The following is a 22,410-nucleotide window of genomic DNA, read 5'->3' on the forward strand; positions in this document are numbered from 1 at the left end:
TTGCAACAATCGGTAGCCTGCTAGAGTTTGATTGGAAGCCTGTGGGACGGTTTTGCACAATGAAAAGTACCAAAAACGCCACTTATGCGCATCGCCCGTGAAAACGAACGTCATATTCGAAATCAACGACCCAAAATTAGTCACAAGTCGTCTTTGTTGCGGACAAATCGCTCACTTTTATCCACCCCAATTTGATTCCACCATTGCCTGGTTAAAGCAAAAACCGGTAATGATGGATTAGTCGAATCTCAAGAATCGATTTTAAATTATGGATAATATCGTCCCAAATGATACATATTTTACACGTCTTAAAATTCCATCAATAATCAATAATGACCGATTTATCGAATCTCAAAAATGGACTTTCGAGTTTCGATTTCAAATGACACAATCGATAATGATAGATTTATCAAATCTCAGTTTTCGAGGGTCCATTTCAAATGATAAAAGTTTTGCTACAGTAGTAGATTAGAAAAATATTCATCAAACTGTGCTGTTTTGGGTGATTTTTTTTATTTTTTTAAGTTGAGTACATTTTATTGCTTGATCATGGGCTTGTGTATGCTATTGATGAATTACATAGGTAGGTAATTAGGTATAGCAGAAGAGAGAGGGCGAAGGAAAGATTCAAATCATTAAACTTATGACTAGAATTATAGCAACAATCAAACTAAAACCAAATGATGAATATTCATTAATCAATAACTGAGGCTGTTTATGCAACCAATCTTTTTGAGATTTTCTCGAATGAAAGAATATGAACTTATAAAAATAATGAATTATGTACAATGTGTATTGTGTATTGATTGTGTTTCGAATCCTTCGTAGAAGATAAATTCAGATTATTAAACTCATGGTTAGGATTAGAGCAACTATCAAACTGATCGCAAATGATGAATATTCAATAAATGATGCTATTTTCAACCATTCGTCTTGAGTTTTTTTCGATAGTGAGTCTTCAGACACGTATTCATCCTCAGTTTGGGTAATGTCCTCAGATACTGTTGCCTCTACCGCGTCGTTAAAGGATTTGTTTTCATCCGAATTCGTAGATTTCTAATTTTGGAAGCATGCAAAAAGTGAAAAAATTGTGTAAGTAGGTAGGCTACCCACTAATAATTACCTATGCAATTTATGTAAATAGAAATGATTCCTTTACCATGATCAGTGATGGATGATACGATTGGGATTTTATTGCTAATTGAACTATGTAGGCAGTAATACAGCTGGATATTCCCACCGTTAATAATAATACGACGAATCCGATCACTAAAATACAAAACAAACGAATCAACAAATAGGTATAGATAGATCAAACGTTTCTTATCCAGTGCACTCGTATAGTAACCTAATCACCAAACTTACAGAAATTAGGAGCTCTTACAGCGAAATTCGGAATCGAATTCATCATCATCGTGATAAAAATTACAAGAAGTAGTAAAGAGGTTATTTTCGATGCGAGTTTAATCGTACTCATTGGCGAAATCAAGAATGATGTCAGCGTCAGCACACTTAGAGCTGTAAAATTGATCGAGTCTTAGTCATTTCTTCCCTTCAACTTATTGGCTTAGCTTAGGTTATTTAAAAGTTGTGTGAACAGTAATATTTCTTTACAAACCTATAAATGTAAGACACAATACAACATGTGACGAATGGTTCTTCAATTCAAAAGTTATTTCAAAAATCAAGTTGGGAAAATTGATTTCTTTCTTCACGTTGGTGATGGTCCATAGTGACTTCGCTTCTCTTCGTTTTTGAATTTCTTCATCCTTTGAATTTGGAATCAAATTCACAGGTAGTACATATAAAAACACAAACTCGTATTTTGAATTGATGCAAAAATATGTGCAAAATTTTAGTAAACGAAAGCTTACAATCATGGACAAGTCAATGTGCATAGATGGTGTATCGAATGTGAAATTAAGGGCACACTTTTGAGGATCCCATGGCCAACTATTATATTTGATGTCACATCTTATGTGTGAACTCATTCTCCTCCACCATAAGACAATGCCCCCGAACTGTGTCAACGTGAACACGCCTCTACTAAAAGATTCGTTGTTGAGAAGATACTCTTCTTGAAATAACTCACTGAAAGTGTTAACAACATTGTTTCCTTTCCAATTATTATGATATGTAATTGATTATGGTTAGTTCTTCTAGTAAAGATTATTCCATCACTTGTGTAATGTTAAGCTCGGCTTCCATACTGAATCACGAACGACGTCAAGCTCATATCTAAGTTTTATAAGTTTCTTAGGTACCCAGTCCACTCGTTCATCTACCCAATACTGTCGAATGCATGCATATCTATCATATTATTATGATCGATTGAATAGAAAACCAGAAGGTTGAAATTTTATGTGTTTCCAGTTTGACCTGACATACTCGTACTTACGGTAAAGTAAAACAAAAAAAGAAAAAAGAATATCCTTACCCAATATAGTCTTCCATTTAATAGAAGTATTCCATCTTCGATATTCTATAATAAATTGAATTACATATTTCAGTTTAATTTTCATCTCAAGATCGCTTTTAAATAGACATGCATAAAATCTTACAAAATCAACGTATGTAATCTGTATTCTCGCTGTGGGTAAAATAGCTTCAGAAGGAGGTAAACGCAAACTAGGGTTTGAAAACAAATAACAGTGCGCTTCATCACGTTTGCTGCCTGTTGAAAAAAATCGATATTAGAAAATAATCGTCTCGAGAGCTAAGGGTATTTTTGAGACGGGTCCTTTGATGCTCGTTGACTCGTATCGAGCTCAAAGAGCTAAAATTTGGCTCAATGATCGAGCATTTCGTTCATCTAAGCCTCACAAGCATTGCTCTGCTGCCTCCAGAGTCAGATTTACTCAGCAAGAAGAACTCTTGAAAAATTATAGCAAAAAAGTCGAAGACTCGAGGTCAAAAATTATTCTTTTTGGTTTGGAATTACGCTTTTGATTTTTTGTTATTATTTTTTGTTGTTATACCTTACAAACAAATATTATGCACAAACTTGGGTATGAGATGCATTGTGTGGAGTTATAAACGTCAATATTTCTGCGCAGTTCGATGATAATCGATATTAAATCATACGAGTTCGATCCATAGGTGCTATCTTTCAGTACCTTCTTATAGTCTTGAACTATCCATGGTGATTCGATACTTGAATTTAAACTCTATAAAAATGTTACTCATTAAAATCAGCTTAATTTGTAGACTGGGAGTTTCATTTCATACCTACCCATACTAATAATGTACTTACAGGCGCTGAATTGTTGCAAAGCTGATGGGGTGAAGATTCAGTTTGATTATGAATGTTGAATAAGATATCTACAGGGTTGGTTTTAACATCAAGCTGACAAGTATGATTAAACCATGGTCTATTTTTTATAATGATAGGGCATCTTGCTTGAATGCTGACGGATCTCGCGCAGTATGTTACTGTTCCGTTATGCCATACTGTGATGGAATAGTCTCCAGAATTAAATAAGGGGTTATTCTCACGAAATACGTAGCTATAAAGAAGACATTATGTTGGGTAGGTAATGCAATTGACACAGGAATTGGTGTATAGTTACATAATACAGTGTGAAAATAAACGGTTTATTTATATGTACTTGATCAATGTGAACTCCGGTTTCCATATTTGCTGATAGTTATTCCGAATATCCAGGGAATATGTGTTATTATATTCGATTGGTTTCCAGGTTAATTGGTCGTCTTCCCAGATCTACATAAGTAAGTATTTGGTAAATGAAAGCTTAAAAGATATCTTTTCGTACTCGAGAGCTAGACAGCCAGGTCAATAACCTTAGAGGGTCAGACAAGACACACAGGTCAATAACAATGACCTTGGATAGTCAGGCAGCCAGGTCAATAACCTTAGAATGCCAGTCAGACAGGTCAATGACATCAGATAGTTGGCCAATGACCTTGGGAGGTCAGGGAGTCATGGCAATGACCTTATAAGGTCAGTCAAACTGGTCAATGATATTAAAAGTCAGACATACAGGTCAATGACAGTTGATGTCAGTCAGACAGGTCAATGACCTTTGAAGGTCAGTCAGGCAAGTCAATTACTTTGGAAAGCTCCTCATACGAGCCAATTACCCTAGATAGTTGAAAAAATAGGTCAATGACCTTAGAATGTCGGGTAGTTATGTCAATGACCTTAGAAGGCCAGCCAGACAAGTCAATGATCTTAAAAGTCAGTCAGACAGGTCAATGATCTTAGAAGTCAGTCAGACAGGTCAATGATCTTATGTTAGAAGTCAGTCAGTCAGGTCAATGACCTTTGAAGGTCAGTCAGACAGGTCAATTACTTTGGAAAGCTCCTCTTACTAGCCAATGACCCTGGATAGTTGAAAAAATAGGCCAATGACCTTAGAATGTCGGGTAGTTATGTCAATGACCTTAGAAGATCAGGCAGACAAGTCAATGATCTTAAAAGTCAGTCAGACAGGTCAATGATCTTAGAAGTCAGTCAGACATGTCAATGACCTTTGAAGGACAGTCAAGCAGGTCAATTACCTTGGAAAGCTCGTCATACGACTTACGAGCCAATGGCCCGAGATAGTTTTAAAAAAATAGGTCAATGACCTCGGAAGATTGGTCAGACAGGTCAATGATCTTAGAAGTCAATCAGACAGGTCAATGACCTTAGAAGTCAGTTTAGACATGCCAATGACCTTAGAAGTCAGTTTAGACAAGTCAATGACCTTTGAAGTTCAGAGAAAACTCTAAAAGTCCTTCTCTCAATATTTAAATCGGGCCATTTTTAAGCTTGAGCCTGAGCCTGAGAAAGTGTTCAAATTCTGCATTTATAATGAAGTTTTGACTAATCAAACGATTCAAATGGACACCACATTAGGACTCTGTGGCCTGAAGTTTGTCAAAAAAGATACTTTACTCGATTTTTTTGGAAATCAAAAAAAAAATGTACAAAAAATACGAAGGAATTAGTTCATGAATTTTTTTGGAGGGTGGAGGAGGGTAGGGGGGATTTTGCGTTTCGAATCGAATAGAAATGTTGACTGAGGGTCCATTGAGACGAAGAATTCATTTCGGGTGTCAGATTGCGGCTATGGCATGCGTCCTTCTGCACAAAATGGTCCATTTTTGGATTCGAAAATGGGCCATGAAACCTTATCGGGGTCTTAAAAAACTACATAGATGCTTCAATGACCTTGAGAAAGCTAAGCAAGACGCCAGACGACCTTCAAGAGCCAGATAGCCAGGTCAGTGAGGTCTGCAGAATCCCCTCAAAAGCAGCCTTCGAAACCAAGACAAGCGGGTCAATAACGTTCGGAGGTAGCCGTCGTCCTTTAGAAGCCATACAAACAGGTCAATGACCTTAGGAGGGTAAACCTGATGTCAGCCAGCCTTCAAAAGCCAGTCATACGGGTCAATGACCTCAAGAGGCTGGACTTGATGCCAGACAGCCTTTAAAAGCCAGACAAAGACAGGTCAATAGCCTCAGGAGGCTGGACTGGATGCTAGAGGTTTTTTAGAGGCCAGATAGCCAGTCATGTCAATGACCTCAGAAGGCCAGACTTGATTCCAGGTGATCTTCACAAGCCTGACATGCAGGTCAATGACCCTTAGAAGGGTAGACTTGAAGCAATATAGCCTTCAGGAACCAAACACACAGATCATTAATCTTCGAAGGACAGACAGAACACCAGACGGCCTTCAAGAGCCAGACAGCAAAGTCATTGACCTTATAAGAGGCCAGACAGGACGCCAGATGGCCTTCAAAAGCCAGACAAAGAGGTCAATTACCTTCTTAAAGCCACATAGAATGCAGACAGCCTTCAGAAACTAAACATGGAGGTTGATGATTTGAAGAAAGCCAGGCAGGACGCCAGACGGTCTTCAAGAGCCAGACAGCCAGGCCAATGAGGTCTGCAGAATACCCTCAAAAGCTACACAGACAAGTCAATGATCCTTGGAGATCCGACTGGAAGCCAGACAGACCCAGATAGTAAGGTACGTCGATGACCTTAATAAGAGGTCAGACAAGACATAAGAGGTCAATGACCTTCGGAGGCCAGAATGGAATGCAGACGGCCTTATTCAGCTGCCAGACAGACGGGTCAATGAGTTGGTTTTTCTTTTCTCCTTTTTTTTTTTCAATTTGGCAATAATGACTAGATAATTGGCAGCTTGTGACATTCGAATTAGCCTCCTCCTTGAGACCTCATATCTTCCCTCCAAGGGCACCTCCGGACCTGAAATTTCTATACTAATTTCCGAGGCTGATGCAACTTGGAGAAAATCTGTTTACAGCATCTTAAAAGGAATTGATTTTTTTTTTGGAAAGCTTGGGCTGTTTTAAAATTTTCCCAAATGATGAAGATATAACTTGAAAATGGGGAAAAAAATAAAACGCATGCATTCTAACATTTTGATCAAAATGTTGAGACTCATGGTGTTACAAAAATTCCATTCATGTTTCTTTTTTTCAAATTTTCGAATTATATCTACCTAGCTTCCAAAATTGGCGAGCTTTTGAAAATTGAACCTTCAAAAAAAGCACAATTTTATGCTTGGTGAATTTTTGGCGATTCTAATCAATTCAAGGCCAAATTTAAGAAGTTCACTCTCCAATTTTCTAAAAATAATATAAGAATTTCAAAACACTAACCGCTTTTACGTCTCCAATCAGCTGGAATATCCCTGAAACATCCTGTAAATTTCATTTCTATCTTTAACAAACTCATTCTAAACGTAGGTACCTAAAATAAGATCACGAAAAAAACTGCACTAAGTACAACTTACTATATCAGCGTAAAAAATCTTCAAGTCGAATATTTGAAAGTAATCGTTCAAACTATCATCCTTCAGGGTAGATGAATAATTTGAAAATAGCCGACATCTGAGATTTTCTGAAGAGTTGCCTGCTGAAATATTTCACAAAATGCAATTACTACACGAGAATGAATTCATTATTTCCCACTTCAAAGTGTTAATTTCAAAACTGTAATGTTTCGAAAAAAAAAACGTATAAAAATGTAAGAACACTGATTAGCATACCTACTCCAGTTCTGCAGTCGTATCCATTAGTGTAATAAGTCGTGGTCACCAAGATTTGGAAAACTACGAATTTCACCAATTTTTGGCCATAAATCATTTTAGCATTTTAAAGTAACGTTCTCGTACGCGAAAATCGAACTGTTATTTTTATAAACACTTTAACATGGCCTTCGTCAGTGTCATTCGGGTATCAGAAAGTGCGGATATGAAGATAACTACATATGAAGTATCCGATATCGAGAATGCTTATTTTTTGAAACTGACGGATGCAAGCAGCTGATTAGATTAGAAAATGTGGATATACTATTAATTTGCATACGATTTTTGGTTAGGTAGTATACCTACTTAAATATGCTCAAATTAATAATTTTTCAATTTTCATTTTTGTTTGCTTACAGACTTCTGGGTGCCTGATGTGAAATATGACTTGAATCCCTGTGATGTGTCCAAAGATTCAAAAAATATGAGTCGTCTATTTCTGCTGTTTGGGTGAGTGGTTCTTAAAAATCTATTAGAGCTTTTGAACTTGAAATGTACAATTGCTGGGTTCAACTTTAACGTTTGCAAAATTCTGAAAAAATATGCTAGGTAGGTTAGGTGCGAAAAAATAAAAAAAAACGATAACTTGTGAAATTTTAATCAAGTCGACTCAACACATAGATAATGCATAGATTATTTTTTAGGTCATTAAACTTATGGTGAGAAATATAACAATCATCAAACAAATTGCAAACGATGAACGTTCAATCAATATGGCAATCTTCAAGAATTCGTCGCGTGATTTTTTCGACAGTGATTCTTTAATAGTGTATTCGTCTCCAGTGTGTGTAATGTCTTCTGATAGTATCGAATTCGTGTCGTAATTTTCGCCTTTGCTTAGTTCTGAATTTGAACGAGTAATATCCTGTATTTAAAAACGAATAACGAATGAAAAAAATTTATAAGTAGACTGTAGCTGGAGAACAGAGTACATTGATTTAAAACACTGGATCGGTTTAGAGCAAATCAAACTATGTAGAATCGACTCAGCTTGTTGAAATTAGGGCATGAAAGAAATTTCAGCTTTTCAAATTTATTGGAGGCTTTAGAAGTGCTCAAAACTGTTCGAAGCTGTTTCCAGTCGATTCGAAGAGTTTATTATTAGATATTTTATTTGTTAAAATTTCAATCAATTCAGATCCAGTTAGACTTGAATTTTTCCTGCCCCATTTTTCGATCAGCTGTTATCACTCTCCAATCCTCGAAAATGTAATAAGTCAAGTACATACCATGATCAGTGATGGGTGATATAAACGTGATTTTCCTGCCAATCGAGCTATGTAGGCAGTAATACATCCGGATATTCCCACAACTAATGATAACATGACGAATCCGATCACTAAAATATAGTTAAAACATGAATAAATCAGCATTAAAATTGACGACCATGGAAATCCTCTTATTTCAACTCGTTCATTACTTACTGAAATGAGGAGCTATTGTGGTAAAATGAGGTATCGAATTCATCAACATCACTAGATAAAGTGCCAGAAGCAGTAAAGATGATATTTTTGATGCAAGTTTAGTGCTACTTATTGGAGGTATCCAGAATGATAGCAGGGTAATCAAACTTACGGCTGTAAATTTTCAGATGGGTGAAGCGAGAGTATAAATTTATAATCAGATTTAAACTACATACCATATACGAACTTACATATAAATGTCAAACACGACACCACCCGTAACGATTGACTTTTCATTTCGAAGGTAATTTCAAGGTTAAAATTGGGAAAATCGAGTCGCGTTTTGTGGCTGGTGATTCTCCATAATGATTTCACTCTCGATAACTGGTCTGCAACTGCCTCGTCCTTCGGAGTTGAAATCATAAACGAAAGCTGTTTTAAAAAAATACAAAACTGCAAATGTTTCCAGTGGAGATTTACTACCTGTAGGAACACTTTAGGGTCCATAGCTCTTGTATTCGTTGTAAAATTAAGGCTACACTTATGAGCACTCCATGGCCAACTATTAGAGCTCATGTCACATCTCGTGTGCAAATTCATCGACGTCCGAAACCGAAAAGATCCGAGCCACGATGCTATCACTAATTGATTCCCAACGAATGTTTCGTTGTTGAACGAGTCTTCTAGAAACAAATGACTGAAATTTTTTCAACGCGTTATTCGTTTTTCGAATTGCAATACTTGTTCATTGATGAACTTTGCTTACTTGTTTAATGTTAAACTCGGCTTCCAAACTGAATTGGGTTCGAACTTAATCGAAGCCCGCCATCCAAATTTATTTACGTCCCAGGCCATTACTCGTGCATCATCCCAATGCTGTTGAATTCATAAAAATAAAGGACTGTGTAAGTGAAATACCCACTTGATATTGTAAGAGAGAACGAGTGGAATCTGATTCTATTCCCTCACACGTAAACTTTGCCACTTTGTGTGATGAAGTTCAATTCATAACAAATTTACTTACCACTGAAAAATGCCCAGTCAACAAAAGGATTCCATCTTCGATGTTCTGAGAAAAAAAAAAGGAATTACTTACAGTAATTGAATAGAATTTTCCCTATAGATTCCACATACGAGTGCGAAGTCTTTCAAAGCGCATAAAATCTTACATAATCAACGTATGTGATACCCATAAACGCCATCACTGATAGAACATCCGTCATATTAGGTGGAAGCGATGGGTTCAGTTCAGGAGGAGGTGAAAGCAAGTCGAACTTTGTTTGCAAATAACATCGCAGTGCATCTTCATGACTAACTATTGGAAAATTACAATCATAAAAGTAAATATCTTCGTTCTTTGTCAAAAAATTATTCATACATGTGCATTAACAGGGCCGATGGGTGCATCTTGACAACATTATTTTAAAGGATTTTCACAAAAATTCAATTAAAACCTTAATATTTTGACTTGAAAGTCACTCAGAAAATTGTTTAGCTTGGGAGGTGCCTTTGGAGAGGAGATATGGATCCTTAAAGAAAGAACATATATAGGTACCTATTCGAAACTTTGCTCTAGTCTCTACGCAGCCTATTTTAGAAAAAGATAGCCCAGACTCGAAAGATAGTAAATGTTTGGGATTTTGCAGTAATGTCCAAAAAATTGGCACCATTGACCATAGCATTCCAAAATATTTTTCTGGCCTCAAAAATGATAGGCAAACGGTCATAGATGATTCAGACGGAGCTAATGAAGTAATGATGCATTCCAACATATTTCCCTGGCTTCAGAAATGATTGGCAAAGGGTCATAGATGACTCAGATGGAGCTGATTAATAAGGAGAGGGAGTCCGAATACGTGGCTGAGGAATCACCAACCTACAGTAAGTATGCTGATGATGACACAACTTTGGAGGCCTCTAGTGTGGAGTACACGTCTGTGCTGCTGAAGTGCCTGGAAAAACTCAGAACAAGACATAGCCAAGTGATCAACAGGACAGAAACAAAGATGATGATAATTGACAGGCTAACCAACAACTTGCCAGAAATCCAGGAAGTTGATAGAATATACGTTGTAACATTGTGAAGCAATTCTCATACCTTGAATCCATCATTAAGAACATTGGAAAGTGTGAAGCTGAGGTACATCATCGATGCCAGCTCACACACTAGAACTGTCATGGCTCATTTGAAACAATAATACATATGAAGTGATTTTGCAATAATCAGGGCCCTTGAAATTCAACTGGTGAACTTGCCAGTCTGCTCAGTGTTCCTGCATGCATCAGAGACTTGGGCCATTTGTGAGGAGGATTGGAGCATTTGTGAAAGGGATTGGTGATGGATCAACACAATGGGAATGTGGTGCTGGAGGAGGAGGCTGCTGAGAGTCCTTTGGGCAGCAAAAAAAATAATGCTTCGATACAGAGAGAAATTAGTGTGACCAAATGATTATCTGCAGTGGTCCTCCACTGGATTCTCAAGTGTACTTCAGACAGCTCATAAGAGCTGATGGCATGGAGACAATATTTGTGCACGGCAGAGTAAAAGGTACCAGAGCAAGAACATGATTGTTAACCCAGTGGGCTGACTCTATTTGCAAACCAACAGGCTGCAGCTTTGCGAAATGTGTGAGAAGCGTGCAGGACATGGAGCAATGACACGCGCTTACTGGTAGGATTATGTCACTAAAATGTGTCACAATATCTCTGGGGGAGGTGATACATTATGATGATGATGATGAATGTGAATATTTCAGGAGAAAAGAAAAATGTTCAAAACACAAATTGACCCAAAAATGCAATTTGCAAATTTTCAACCACTTGGCAAAACCCAGAAAGTGGTCTTTGATCAAGATGGCTACGGCCATGATTTTATTCAACAGTTCAACACAGTAGGGTATCTCAAATATGCACCATCTTTTGGAACTGGATGAAGATGGGCAGGGGCTAGAGCAAAAAACCATCGTTTTTGTTTTTGTTGAAAATGCCACCTCTTTGAGCACCCATATTTTCCCCTAGGGACACCTCTGGAGCTAAAAACAGTTTCCAAGTGACTTTCAACTCAAAATGAAGGTCTCCAGCACTGAATTTGGTCAAAATCATCCATTTCCAACACTTTTTTTGCGATTCACTCTAATAATGCACATGAAGTGTACCTTATGCATTGAAAACCACTCATTATTATAATGAAATGATTAAGGGTAGAGGCACCTGTTATGGACACTTTTTTTTATGGAGGATTGCCATTTGAAAACTATGGGGGGTAGAAACCTTCACAATGACTTAAAATGAAGTTCCATCCTTCCACTAACACTTTACAAAACTTCAGGGGCGAAGGTCAACTTTAAGTACATGTTTTTTATTGTTGAGTGACAAGTGTCAAAATGACTGTTCAAAATTTTGGATGCCTAATATAGACCACCTATAAAATTTTAAAATACTTGAACATGCTTTCACATTTTTCGAAACGTCATATTTATATGTACATAGAAATGAACAAAAAAATGAATTTTAAGCAGTGCTGGTTAATTTTGAATATTTTTTCAAATTGTTGAATGACGAGTGTCAAAATGACGGTTCAAAATTTTGGGTGCCTAATATGGGCCACCAATAGAATTTCAAAATAAACATATTTTTATGTTTCAAAACATCATGCTTACTTATTTATTTGTAGAAATGAACAAAAGAAATATTTTAAGCATCCCCCTTCTCAGCGGCTGTAAGAAATTATGAAAATGAGGAAAAAATGTAATATCACAGGTGGTCCATATTAGGACACCCCATAAAAAAAACTTTGCACCAAAAATTTCTGTGCATAAGTACCTTCATTTTTAGCAAAAACTGATCACTAGCAGAAACTATGTCCTTTTTCAATATTATAAACATCAATAACATTCAGAAAATGACACCACATATATAAATTTTTATAAAAGTTGAAAAACACACTAAAAAAATTGTCAGTGTCTCAATACATTTTTGTGTAAATTTCTCAGTGAGTTTTGACTTTTATGTCTCATTTGTTTTTTTGGTGAAAAATACACCAGAAAACATTTTTTCCTGACAGATTGCGCTAATTACCAACAAGATCTGGTGCTGGTCCATAATAGGTGCCCTTACCCTTAATTTTATTAAAATCATTCAGTCCTGATCTTGAATCTTGATATCCAATTAAAAGCTCGTTATAATGCTTTCAGTTATAACGCTGATTTGGTGATAACGCTGATTTCCTCTGGTCCCTAGACAACCTCATTTGAACCAATGTAAGATTAATTGTGATACATATACCTAACACTCATGAGCAATTATTATAAATTGCGTTTTAACGTTCTAAAATTCAGGAAAAATCACATTTTTAAAATAATTTTGACAACAAAAAGCCAATTTTTTGCGACAAAAAAGTCAACTTTAATGTAAAAAATTGTCACTTACTGAAAATTTTGGCCACAACAACAGTTTTTTTTTGGCAATTTCTGCAGTTTGAATTTTAAAAAATGTAAAAAAAAACTTTCATGGCAACATTTTGCCAAAAAATTAAGTTTTCAACTTTCAACAGTTTCAGTTCATACAAACAAGTAAAATTATTTTCTATTTAGGGCAAAAAAGTAAGATTTTTTGATAACTTTATTAAACTTTAATTCGAAGCTTGATTACCTACAATTCTTACAAAAAAGGCAGGTAAGTGACTGAGGAATGTGTTTTTTTTTTTTTACAGAAAAATTGTGATGATTAAAAGAATGTAAATTGAATTGTTTCAAACAACTGCAGGTAAATGATTGAACTTGTGTCACCAAAAGTTTTATTTTTTTTATCAATTCTCTGTATTTAAGAAGGATTTCAAGTCTATGTATGTACCCCAGTTCTTCTAATTGAAAATAAAGTTCACATTTCCACTTCTTTCATTACATTCTTTTTGCTTTAAAACAAGAATTCGAGGTATTACGCTCATCAGCATTAAAATGAGACTTTTGCTTATAACGCGTTTCAGCTAATAATGCTCTTTTTCCCAGTACCTTGAAGAGTGTTAGGTATAACAAGCTTTTACTGTGTATAGAAAATAGAAATTCCATTGGTTATTGTGATCGGAGCATCAGATAATGTTATTATTTATAATTAATTTTTACGGGTTTTTCATGTTTTTATGTAATTTTAAAATGTTTCTAACACTTTTTCACCACATTTTTTCCTAATTTTTTTTGTAAATTTCAGAATATTTCTCTGATTGACATCACTTTTAATACTTTTCCACAATTTTTTGAAGTTTCAACCTATTTTCAACACTTTATCTGGCAATTTTTGCAAAATTTCAGTTCAATGACTATTAATGCACTTTTTAGAGGTAGAATGTGTTCATAAACTGTGTCCAAATAAACAATATAAAAAATTTTGTCCAAGAAATTCACTTTTTTTCAATTGGTTTGTGTTATCAGCCGCTTTATGTTACTTATTAAATCTGACTGGAACAAACGTTATAACATTTAAGAGGTTCTCATTGTAATACAAACCTGGATATGAGATGCATTTTGTTGAATTATAAACACTAACGTTTCTTCGCAAATCAACCTCGATCAATATCGTATCATTGGTCGATGTATTGTTGCCATCAGTAGGTTGCACTCGTCGAGTTTTATTTACTGACCATGGTGATTCGATGGTTGAATTAACATTCTGTAAAAATGATCCCTACTCATTAAAAATTGGATTTGATCTTGGAAGTTGCACTTTACAATTGTTGCAATGACAGCATAAGTACTTACAGTCAAATTGCCTTCATTATGAGTCGTGAATATGAAATTCGATGAGCTTGTTTTAAAATTAAGCGGACAAGTGTGATTAAACCATGGCCTATTTTCTATCTTAATCGGGCATTTTGCTTGGATACTGATATACTTTGTCCTGAATGTTACTGTTCCATTATGCAAAACCGTACAGGTAAAGTCAATAGATCCCAGCAACGTTTTATTCTCTCGAAATACATTGCTGCAAAAAAGATACAATAAGGCAACGTGGTTTTGGTACCGATTAGTCTCATGATGATGGGTGCACCACTTACTAATTTATGGAATAAAATACTTAATATAAAAATCATACTTAATCAGTATAAAATCAGGTTTCCATATTTGATCGAATTGATTCCGAATGTCTAGAGCTTCGATAATATGATCTTTATTCGGTTTCCAGGTTAGTTGATCATCTCGCCAAGTCTAGGAGTTGATGATACTGAATAAGTTGAAAAACATCTATTCATCACATGTATAGATAAATGTACGTAAATCATATCTTTAATTCAGGAAAAATATCAATACTGCTCCCCCTCCCCCATCTTCCGAGTGATTGACTGATCGGCGAGACAGTTGTTTTTTCAGTAGTTGAAATGAGTCATGATCCCCAACTTTGAACTTTAATTTCTCGAGAGTGTGATGTTTTAGAGAGAAAATCTATTTGTGGCATTCTATTCGCAAAATCATTATTATAGAGGGGGGGGGGGGGGGTTATGAAGCTCAAAAATTTAGGTCAAAATGTGGAAAAATTGAAATATCGTGTATTATATCGATTCATACGTTTTCGAGATCGCTGAATACGAATATCAATTCGATTTTTCGATTGGATGCCTCTATTGCCCCCTACTAGTCCCTAAATTGCCTGAAAATCGTGACACAATTTATGTATACGAGTAGTTAATTAGGCTTTTGAAAGCGCTGATCTACAAATTAGCTTTTTTTAAAAATTCACCCCTTTCCAACGTCCTTGCATTGACCATCAAACTTAAAAAGATACATTTATGTTGACCATATTACCCATTAAAATATCGATATACTAACTGCTCTGGCGTTTCCAATCAGCTGCAATATTCCTGAAACATCCTGTAGAATGAATTCCGTATCAGAAAAATCTTCTAATATGTAGCTTCTTAATGGTTTTTATAAAAAAAAATTGAAATAAAAAACTTACTACGTCAGCGTAAAAAATTCCCAAGTCGAGTCCTTGAGGGTAATTTTGGGAAGTTTTTGCGGATATAGATGAACTGTAATTCGTAAATAACCGGCATCTGAGGGTTTCAACGTAGTCGGCTGCTGAAAAATTTCATAAAAATGTGAAAAAATAACAACAGTAAGCATTGATAATGTACGAGTATCTATACACAAATAACTATTTCTTACGTACTTCCATTTTTACAGGTATATCCGTTTGTGTGAGTCAAACATATTATTATAAAAATAGGAAAAATCGCGTAAAATTTCATCGACATCGAACCGAAAATCATTTTAACGTTCCTAGCGATGTTCTCGTAATCGTAACAGAATGCACATTTTTGTAAATAATTTATAGACAATAAACTAGGTATAATACTTAGTCAAATCTCTGGGGTATCAGAATGTACAAACATGATACGAAGATAATTATGAAATAGCGGAAACTAAATTTGTCTGTTATTTTCAACTCTGGCGGATGCATGTACGAGTTGATTAGATTAGAAAATTGCGGTAGGTACATTGAAATTGGTCGAGATTCAATTTATTCCAATTTCCAAATTTTTCTTAAATTTGTGCGTATATATCTTCAAAATTTCTGTGAACCGAATAATTATTTGAAAAATTAATAATTTCGGAAGCAACGTCCGACTCGATAATTTGTCGTACTGTTCGTAATAGCGAATGAAAATTGGAAAATTTAAATTATCAAAGCACTCTATCTTTATCTATCTTCCAAACTGGAAACCAGCGAACCTAATTCTTTCAAGATCATAGACGAGATCGTGATTTCGTATACTTCTAGCGTGATCTGTGGCACAATGAGAGAGAATACAAAGAAATAATATGCTGTCCTACCACGAACTCTACTCCGTCCCTGAACTGGAAAGAATCGAGGCGAAGTTCGTTATCGATGCTGTAGGATGCGGTATAGTAGCAGCTGGATTGCTGGAATCTTTTCGAAACTGGAAGTAGTGGATTTTTTCAAAATACTCATTGGGTATTTTGATTACCTATTTAGTAAAATTGTTTATGTAGTTGCTTTAGCCATCTGATAATTGTGATGTTGCGTTCATTTTGATTTTAGGGTCATTCCATGTCAATTCGACCAAAAAAGTGCGATTTTGAAAGTCATGTTTTTCGATTTCGCGGAAATTTTTTTTTGCAACATCTACTCACCCAGTAAGTAAGATACCCGCAATCAGTTTTGTCCCAGCCCCCTCAGGGGGTGGGTGGAGGAGCTTCCATTATTTTCACATTGTCTCGAGGTACTCAACTTCAGCAGCGCATTCCTCCAAAACTATGATACTATGATCAAAACTGATTTCACAGTTCAATAGGGTATTAAATTTTGAACTTTTTAAGCATTTTGAAATTTTCAAAATTTGAAAGTTGAACTTTCAAATTGAAAGTTCAAAATTTAAAATCGTGCTGTAAGTGGGAGCTACCATTTAAAATTCTGAAAAATTTCCATAGATGAACCTTCTGATACTTTTTTGAAATATTCAATTTTCGAGATGAGATCTTCTAATGGAAGGGAAGCACCCCCCACCCCCAATTTTGGGGAAAACTTTCAAAAAAAAATCTGGGGCATGTGATATATCAAATTGTATGTTTTTGGTAACGGTGAACACGAATATGACGTTAGATTTTTGATTGAGCCCCATCCACGGCTCCCAGCACCTCCCCAAACGGGGTAAAAGTTCAAAATAGGGGTTTTTTCGTGCGACACATCAAATAATATGTTCTTGGTGACGCTGAACACGAATATGACGTAAGATTTTTGATTGGATCCATCCACGGCCCCCAGAACCTCCCCAAGAGGGGGTGACTTGAAAAAAATGGGTTTTCAATCGTGTGACACATGAAATAGTATGTTTTCGATATGGCTGAACACGAATATAGCCTTAGTTTTTTAAATTGACCTCACCCATGGCTCCGAGAACCTCCCCCAATTGGTAAAAGTCCAAAAAATTTGTTGGAGGCTGTGGATGGGGTCCAACCAAAAATCTGACGTCATATTCATGTTCAGCGTCACCAAAAACATAATATTATTTAATGTGTCGCACGAAAAAACTCTTATGTTAAACTTTTACCCCATTTGGGGAGGTGCTGGGAGCCATGGATGGGGCCCAATCAAAAATCTAACGTCATATTCGTGTTCACTGTTACCAAAAACATACAATTTGATATATCACATGCCCCAGATTTTTTTTTGAAAGTTTTGCCCAAAATTGGGGGTGGGGGTGCTTCCCTTCCATTAAAAGATCCCATCTCGAAAATTGAATATTTCAAAAAAGTATCAGACGGTTCATCTATGGAAATTTTTTCAGAATTTTAAATGGTAGCTCCCACTTACAGCACCATTTTAAATTTTGAACTTTCAATTTGAAAGTTCAACTTTCAAGTTTTGAAAATTTCAAAATGCTTAAAAAGTTCAAAATTCAATACCCTATTGAACTGTGAAATCAGTTTTGATCAAAGTATCATAGTTTTGGAGGAATGCGCTGCTGAAGTTGAGTACCTCGAGACAATGTGAAAATAATGGAAGCTCCTCCACCCAGCCCCCTCCACCCCCTGAGGGGGCTGGGACAAAACTGATTGCGGGTATCTCACTTACTGGGTGGGTAAATATTGTAAAAAAAAATTGAGCAAAATCGAAAGACATGACTCAAGAACGTTGGTCGAATTGACATGGAATGACCCTTAATAAGTCCAATCGGATTTCTATCAGTGTCCTCAAAATGTCAAAATTTTGGGTCCCATTCCCTTTCTGAGGCTCAGGATAGTTCAATTTTGATTTTGGCGTTGAACTAATTTCAGAATATGAAAATAACCCTTCTCAAAAACCAACATTTTGAGCCTCATATTTTTTTAAAATTTTATATGCGTCAATTCGAGGTCTTAAATTTGAATCTGAGATCATTCGAGTTTCAGATTGGGAATCAGCGTCCTCGAAAATTGTTGCCCCAGCCTCCTTTGGTCTCTGAGAGAGGCTCAATTTTGGTTTTGAGGATCAAACTAATTTCAGAATCAGAACCAGTGCTCTGAAAAACTTTAGGATTCCAAAATTGCATGGAATTAACGTCTACGAAAAGCTGGATTTTGATACCCACATATTTCATTTTTTTTTTTTTACCTCCAGCCATTTTCTGGTGCTTAGCGAATTATTGGAAAGAAGTGCTATTCATTTGTTATTATTTATCATTAAATTTTAAAACAGATATTCTTTTTTCTGTTCGCAGGTTTCGAAATATGTATGTGCATGTCTGAAGACTCGATTTGCCAGCTTGGGTAAGTGTATTTTTGAAAATTTCATTTTGCTATCTGAATTCATTTTATGAATGGAAAAAGTTCGCAATCTTATTCCAAAGAAGTATTTATATCGTTGAATTGAATCTCAACGTTTGAAAAATGCTACGATTAATAGAAAATCTCGTAAAATGCACCAGAACATTGTTTTCTTTTTTCCTCCCTCAAAGCATTGATCAGAACTGAGAGAAGGCATGGAGATAGGGGGGGAAGGGAGGGTTATATCTGTCAGATCTAAAAAAAAAAAAATGTCTAATTGGTAATCAGCACTTTTGAAAATATAGTATTCGATAAAGTACATCGCATGATTTCAACATTTTCCCCATCATTACTCCAGAGGCCCAAAATCAGGGAAGGGGTGACTGCTTATCCCTCTTCATTGAGAATGTCCATCTTGGAAGTAGAGCATTTTGAACCATCCTAAGAACAAAAAGTGACAGTTCTGGATCAAAATCATATTCGGTGAATACAGCAGCGTAGTATCGTTTCGCCTTCAAATCTCAATTATGCAACCAAATTGTGATATTTCGAAAGTGTTAATAGAATTGCATAACCAGTTCGCCGTAAAAACGCGAATTCGCATGATTTTGAGTATTCTAATCAACTTGAACTGAACTAAAAATTATTATCGAGTGTAGTATTTTGATTTCGATTGATTTGAAAAATAATAATTTCTCTTTGATTGGAGAGGGGGGGGGGTATTTTTACGCATTTGTGATTTTTTTTGATTCAAGGTTACCGAACTTTGATGGCTCATTTGTATTTCAAGACAGATTGAACCTGGAAAAAATTTGTTTGCAGCGATTCAAAAAGAATGAGTTATACTCGTAGTCAGTAGATTCAAATTCCATGATAATTAAAATTCAAAAAGTTGATAACTGAACTTTCACCGAAAAAGTTCAGCTGATTATTGTAATTTGAAAATTGAAAGCGATTTGAAAAAAATACGACGAAGATTTTTCAGCTCTCTTTTAATGATTTTATTTTCAAGACGCCATTTCCCTTTCGCGCCGACTTTTCATTTTACAGCAGAATTCTGATTTTTTTTGATAAATGTGTTCCTTGTACCTCCTAATACAACATCCCTTTGTCCCATTTTTTTTCTCCACCCCCAACATTGAAATTTGGGGCTGGGACAGCATATGTCCCAGCAGGCGTGATGAACTCATCTTGTTGGGACAGCGTATGTCCCACGCAGTGTTACCAGGTACATGGGACACATGGGACTCCCCTTCAAAGTGTTGCGTATTTTTACGCAAAAAGAACTAGTTTTCAATGAATAAAAACATCTTTATAGAAAACAAGACTAATTTTTTACTTTTGGCAGTTTCGGCACAGAAATTACCCAATTTGATTTGATAAAAAAATAAAAAAATTTAGGAATAAAAAATTAGTCTTATTTATTACTTTTGGCACAACTTTTTAGCACAAAAATTACCCAATCTGATCGGATAAAAAAAACAAAATCATTTCTTATGGTATTTTGCAGAATATACAACACGTAACCCTGTGTCACACTTCGTGCAGATATGCTACACTCTCTCCTCAAATTTACTTCTGATTCTCATCATCCAACTTTTTTTGTTTTGTAATTGTTTCTCAATTTGTTGATCAGTCATAGTATGGTGGTTCGTCTCTAATAATGAAGAAAAATCGTCAATGTTGAAAAAACAATCACGAAAACAATCAAAAATTCATGAAAATTTGAACCAAAATTTACTCACTTTTTTCAGGTCTCATTTGCAGCACGAATTTTTACCCAATCTCAAACATTTTTATACCAAAATGTTCCTCAACTCATCTATTTTCACCAAAAAAATTCGCGCCTTGAACGAACACTACGAACTATCAAAAAATTTTTTTTGAAAATCGCCTGATTTTTAGAGATTTCAAAAATGTACTGAAAAACACACTGTTTCGTGAAAATATGAAATCAGTGTTGCTTTTTAGCCGGACCAAAAGTTGTAATGGGTGGTATACGATCCCTAGTACCGCTGGGACACATTGCTGCATTTGTAGCATCACTCTATGTCCCACTACAACGAAATTCGTGTCCCGGGACATATGCTGTCCCAGCCGGCGCGAAAGGGTCAATACCCCGGGGGGGGCACAAACACCCCAAATTCTGAAAATGTTAAAAAAAATTGAAAAGAGAAGTAGCATATTGATGTTTGCTAATTCAAATGCGCCATGTTTAAATATTGGTTTTATTTTTCGGTTTAACCACCCTGGTTCCCCCCCTCTTTCTCTCCTCTAAAGTGTTCTAAACGTGGTCAAAGTACTAAAAAAATTGAAAATTACGTCGACGGTGCATCATCTGTTAGGTTTTGGAAGACTTTGACCATCATATTGAGTTAAAAATATCCATCAATGGTCATTTTTAGATTTTTGGAGAATTTTTGGAAATCCAAAGGTCTATTTCTCATTAGAAAAAAAAAAAAAAAAAACATCAAAAGTTGATCAAATTGACATACCTAAATGTAGAATGCTGAAATTTAGTTTGTACTTGTAGTCTATTTTCGAACTCCTGAGTCGATTAGTAATGGTTTTGAACCGTTCTGGAGCCTCCAGCTCACATTTTTCGAATTCTCCAGGTATCGAAAAAATGCTGCAAATTGTGTTAAAATGAAATTTGGTACCTGTAAATACACAATCGGATTATATTATCATTTTTGTGGCCTTTTCGATCGATGTGGGCTTCTAATTTAAAATTTGTTTTGTGCCTGTTCGAATCCAAAAAAATTTTTAGCGATTATTTTTGATAAATTTGTTGTTCGTGAACGATAAAAGTTGAAATTTGATTTGTAGCCTAATTTAGACCTCTGAAGTATATTGATGATGTTTTCGAATCGTTCTGGAGCATTCTGCAAATTTTGATGCATACTTTTAATTTTGTTTTTTTTTTAAATAATCGCTGGAGAAAATTGTGGACTTGAGCGTTTTTTTGTTGAAAACTGGAGTACTTGAGCATTCAAAAATCCGTTGGAGGGTCCAAAACGGTTCGAAACTATCACTAATCAACTTGGAAGATCAAAAATAAGGCACAAACCAAGCAAGCTTTAGAATTCTAATGTCAATTCAATCTTTTGATTTTTTTCACAAGAAAGCGCCCGAATTTGAATTATTAAACATTCGCCAAAAATGGAAAAATGAATTTCAATTTGATGTCGACGTAGACCTTGGAATTCTTCTTTCAAAAAAGACAGTGTAGATAAACGAAAGATGAAGAATGAATAAAAGTTAAGAATTGATTCGAAGCGAATCGAATCACGTAATCTTATAATACTCTGCTTATTCCTATCCTCATTTCCCTCTGTTCCCATCCTTCTCCTTCTCCCAATTCGATACATTGATTGATGTATTTTTGATTTTATTTAAATTAACATTATAATATCATAATTGATGAGCAAATTTATCAATTTTACAAACATTTATCTAAAATTTAATATAATTTCATAGCCTTCCTCGAGAGATAGACATGCATGAAAGTAACTTGGGTTAATTACTCGTAATTCGATCTTATTAGAAAAAAAGTTAATTTCACGAGAATTTTTCAATTTAGACTGATATCTGAGTACATTTTTAAATAATCAAGTTTCTACTTCCGAATGATGAAATCGAATTGATTTATAGAAAATCATTATTCAAATCAAATCTAATAA

General features: G+C 35.4%; 2 protein-coding genes across 4 annotated transcripts; both read right to left on the bottom strand.

The window, feature by feature from the left end:
• Nucleotides 1–489: 489 nt before the first annotated feature.
• LOC135842724 (uncharacterized) lies at nucleotides 490–7,232 on the bottom strand. Its single transcript, XM_065360319.1, has 14 exons — nucleotides 7,027–7,232; nucleotides 6,772–6,893; nucleotides 6,638–6,679; nucleotides 3,609–3,721; nucleotides 3,254–3,506; nucleotides 3,005–3,167; nucleotides 2,562–2,674; nucleotides 2,438–2,482; nucleotides 2,182–2,291; nucleotides 1,875–2,091; nucleotides 1,619–1,769; nucleotides 1,366–1,518; nucleotides 1,160–1,269; nucleotides 490–1,056 (listed from the first exon to the last, which is right to left on the bottom strand). The coding sequence occupies exons 1-14, from the start codon at nucleotides 7,121–7,123 to the stop codon at nucleotides 838–840; spliced, it is 1,908 nt and encodes a 635-aa protein (XP_065216391.1). The 5' UTR covers nucleotides 7,124–7,232; the 3' UTR covers nucleotides 490–837.
• Nucleotides 7,233–7,647: 415 nt separating this feature from the next.
• LOC135842723 (uncharacterized) lies at nucleotides 7,648–15,831 on the bottom strand. 3 transcript variants are annotated; one of them, XM_065360317.1, is made up of 14 exons: nucleotides 15,630–15,831; nucleotides 15,417–15,535; nucleotides 15,287–15,328; nucleotides 14,556–14,668; nucleotides 14,222–14,444; nucleotides 13,970–14,147; nucleotides 9,638–9,783; nucleotides 9,493–9,537; nucleotides 9,235–9,344; nucleotides 8,952–9,165; nucleotides 8,720–8,873; nucleotides 8,490–8,642; nucleotides 8,295–8,404; nucleotides 7,648–7,930 (listed from the first exon to the last, which is right to left on the bottom strand). In XM_065360317.1, the coding sequence occupies exons 1-14, from the start codon at nucleotides 15,727–15,729 to the stop codon at nucleotides 7,706–7,708; spliced, it is 1,932 nt and encodes a 643-aa protein (XP_065216389.1). In that variant the 5' UTR covers nucleotides 15,730–15,831; the 3' UTR covers nucleotides 7,648–7,705. The 3 variants fall into 3 exon arrangements, with proteins under 3 accessions (XP_065216389.1, XP_065216388.1, XP_065216390.1); XM_065360316.1 differs by having other exon boundaries at nucleotides 15,417–15,538; XM_065360318.1 differs by having other exon boundaries at nucleotides 13,970–14,132; nucleotides 15,417–15,538; nucleotides 15,630–15,830.
• Nucleotides 15,832–22,410: the final 6,579 nt, after the last annotated feature.

This window comes from Planococcus citri, chromosome 4 (genome assembly GCF_950023065.1).
Source record: "Planococcus citri chromosome 4, ihPlaCitr1.1, whole genome shotgun sequence".
Lineage (NCBI taxonomy): Eukaryota > Metazoa > Arthropoda > Insecta > Hemiptera > Pseudococcidae > Planococcus > Planococcus citri.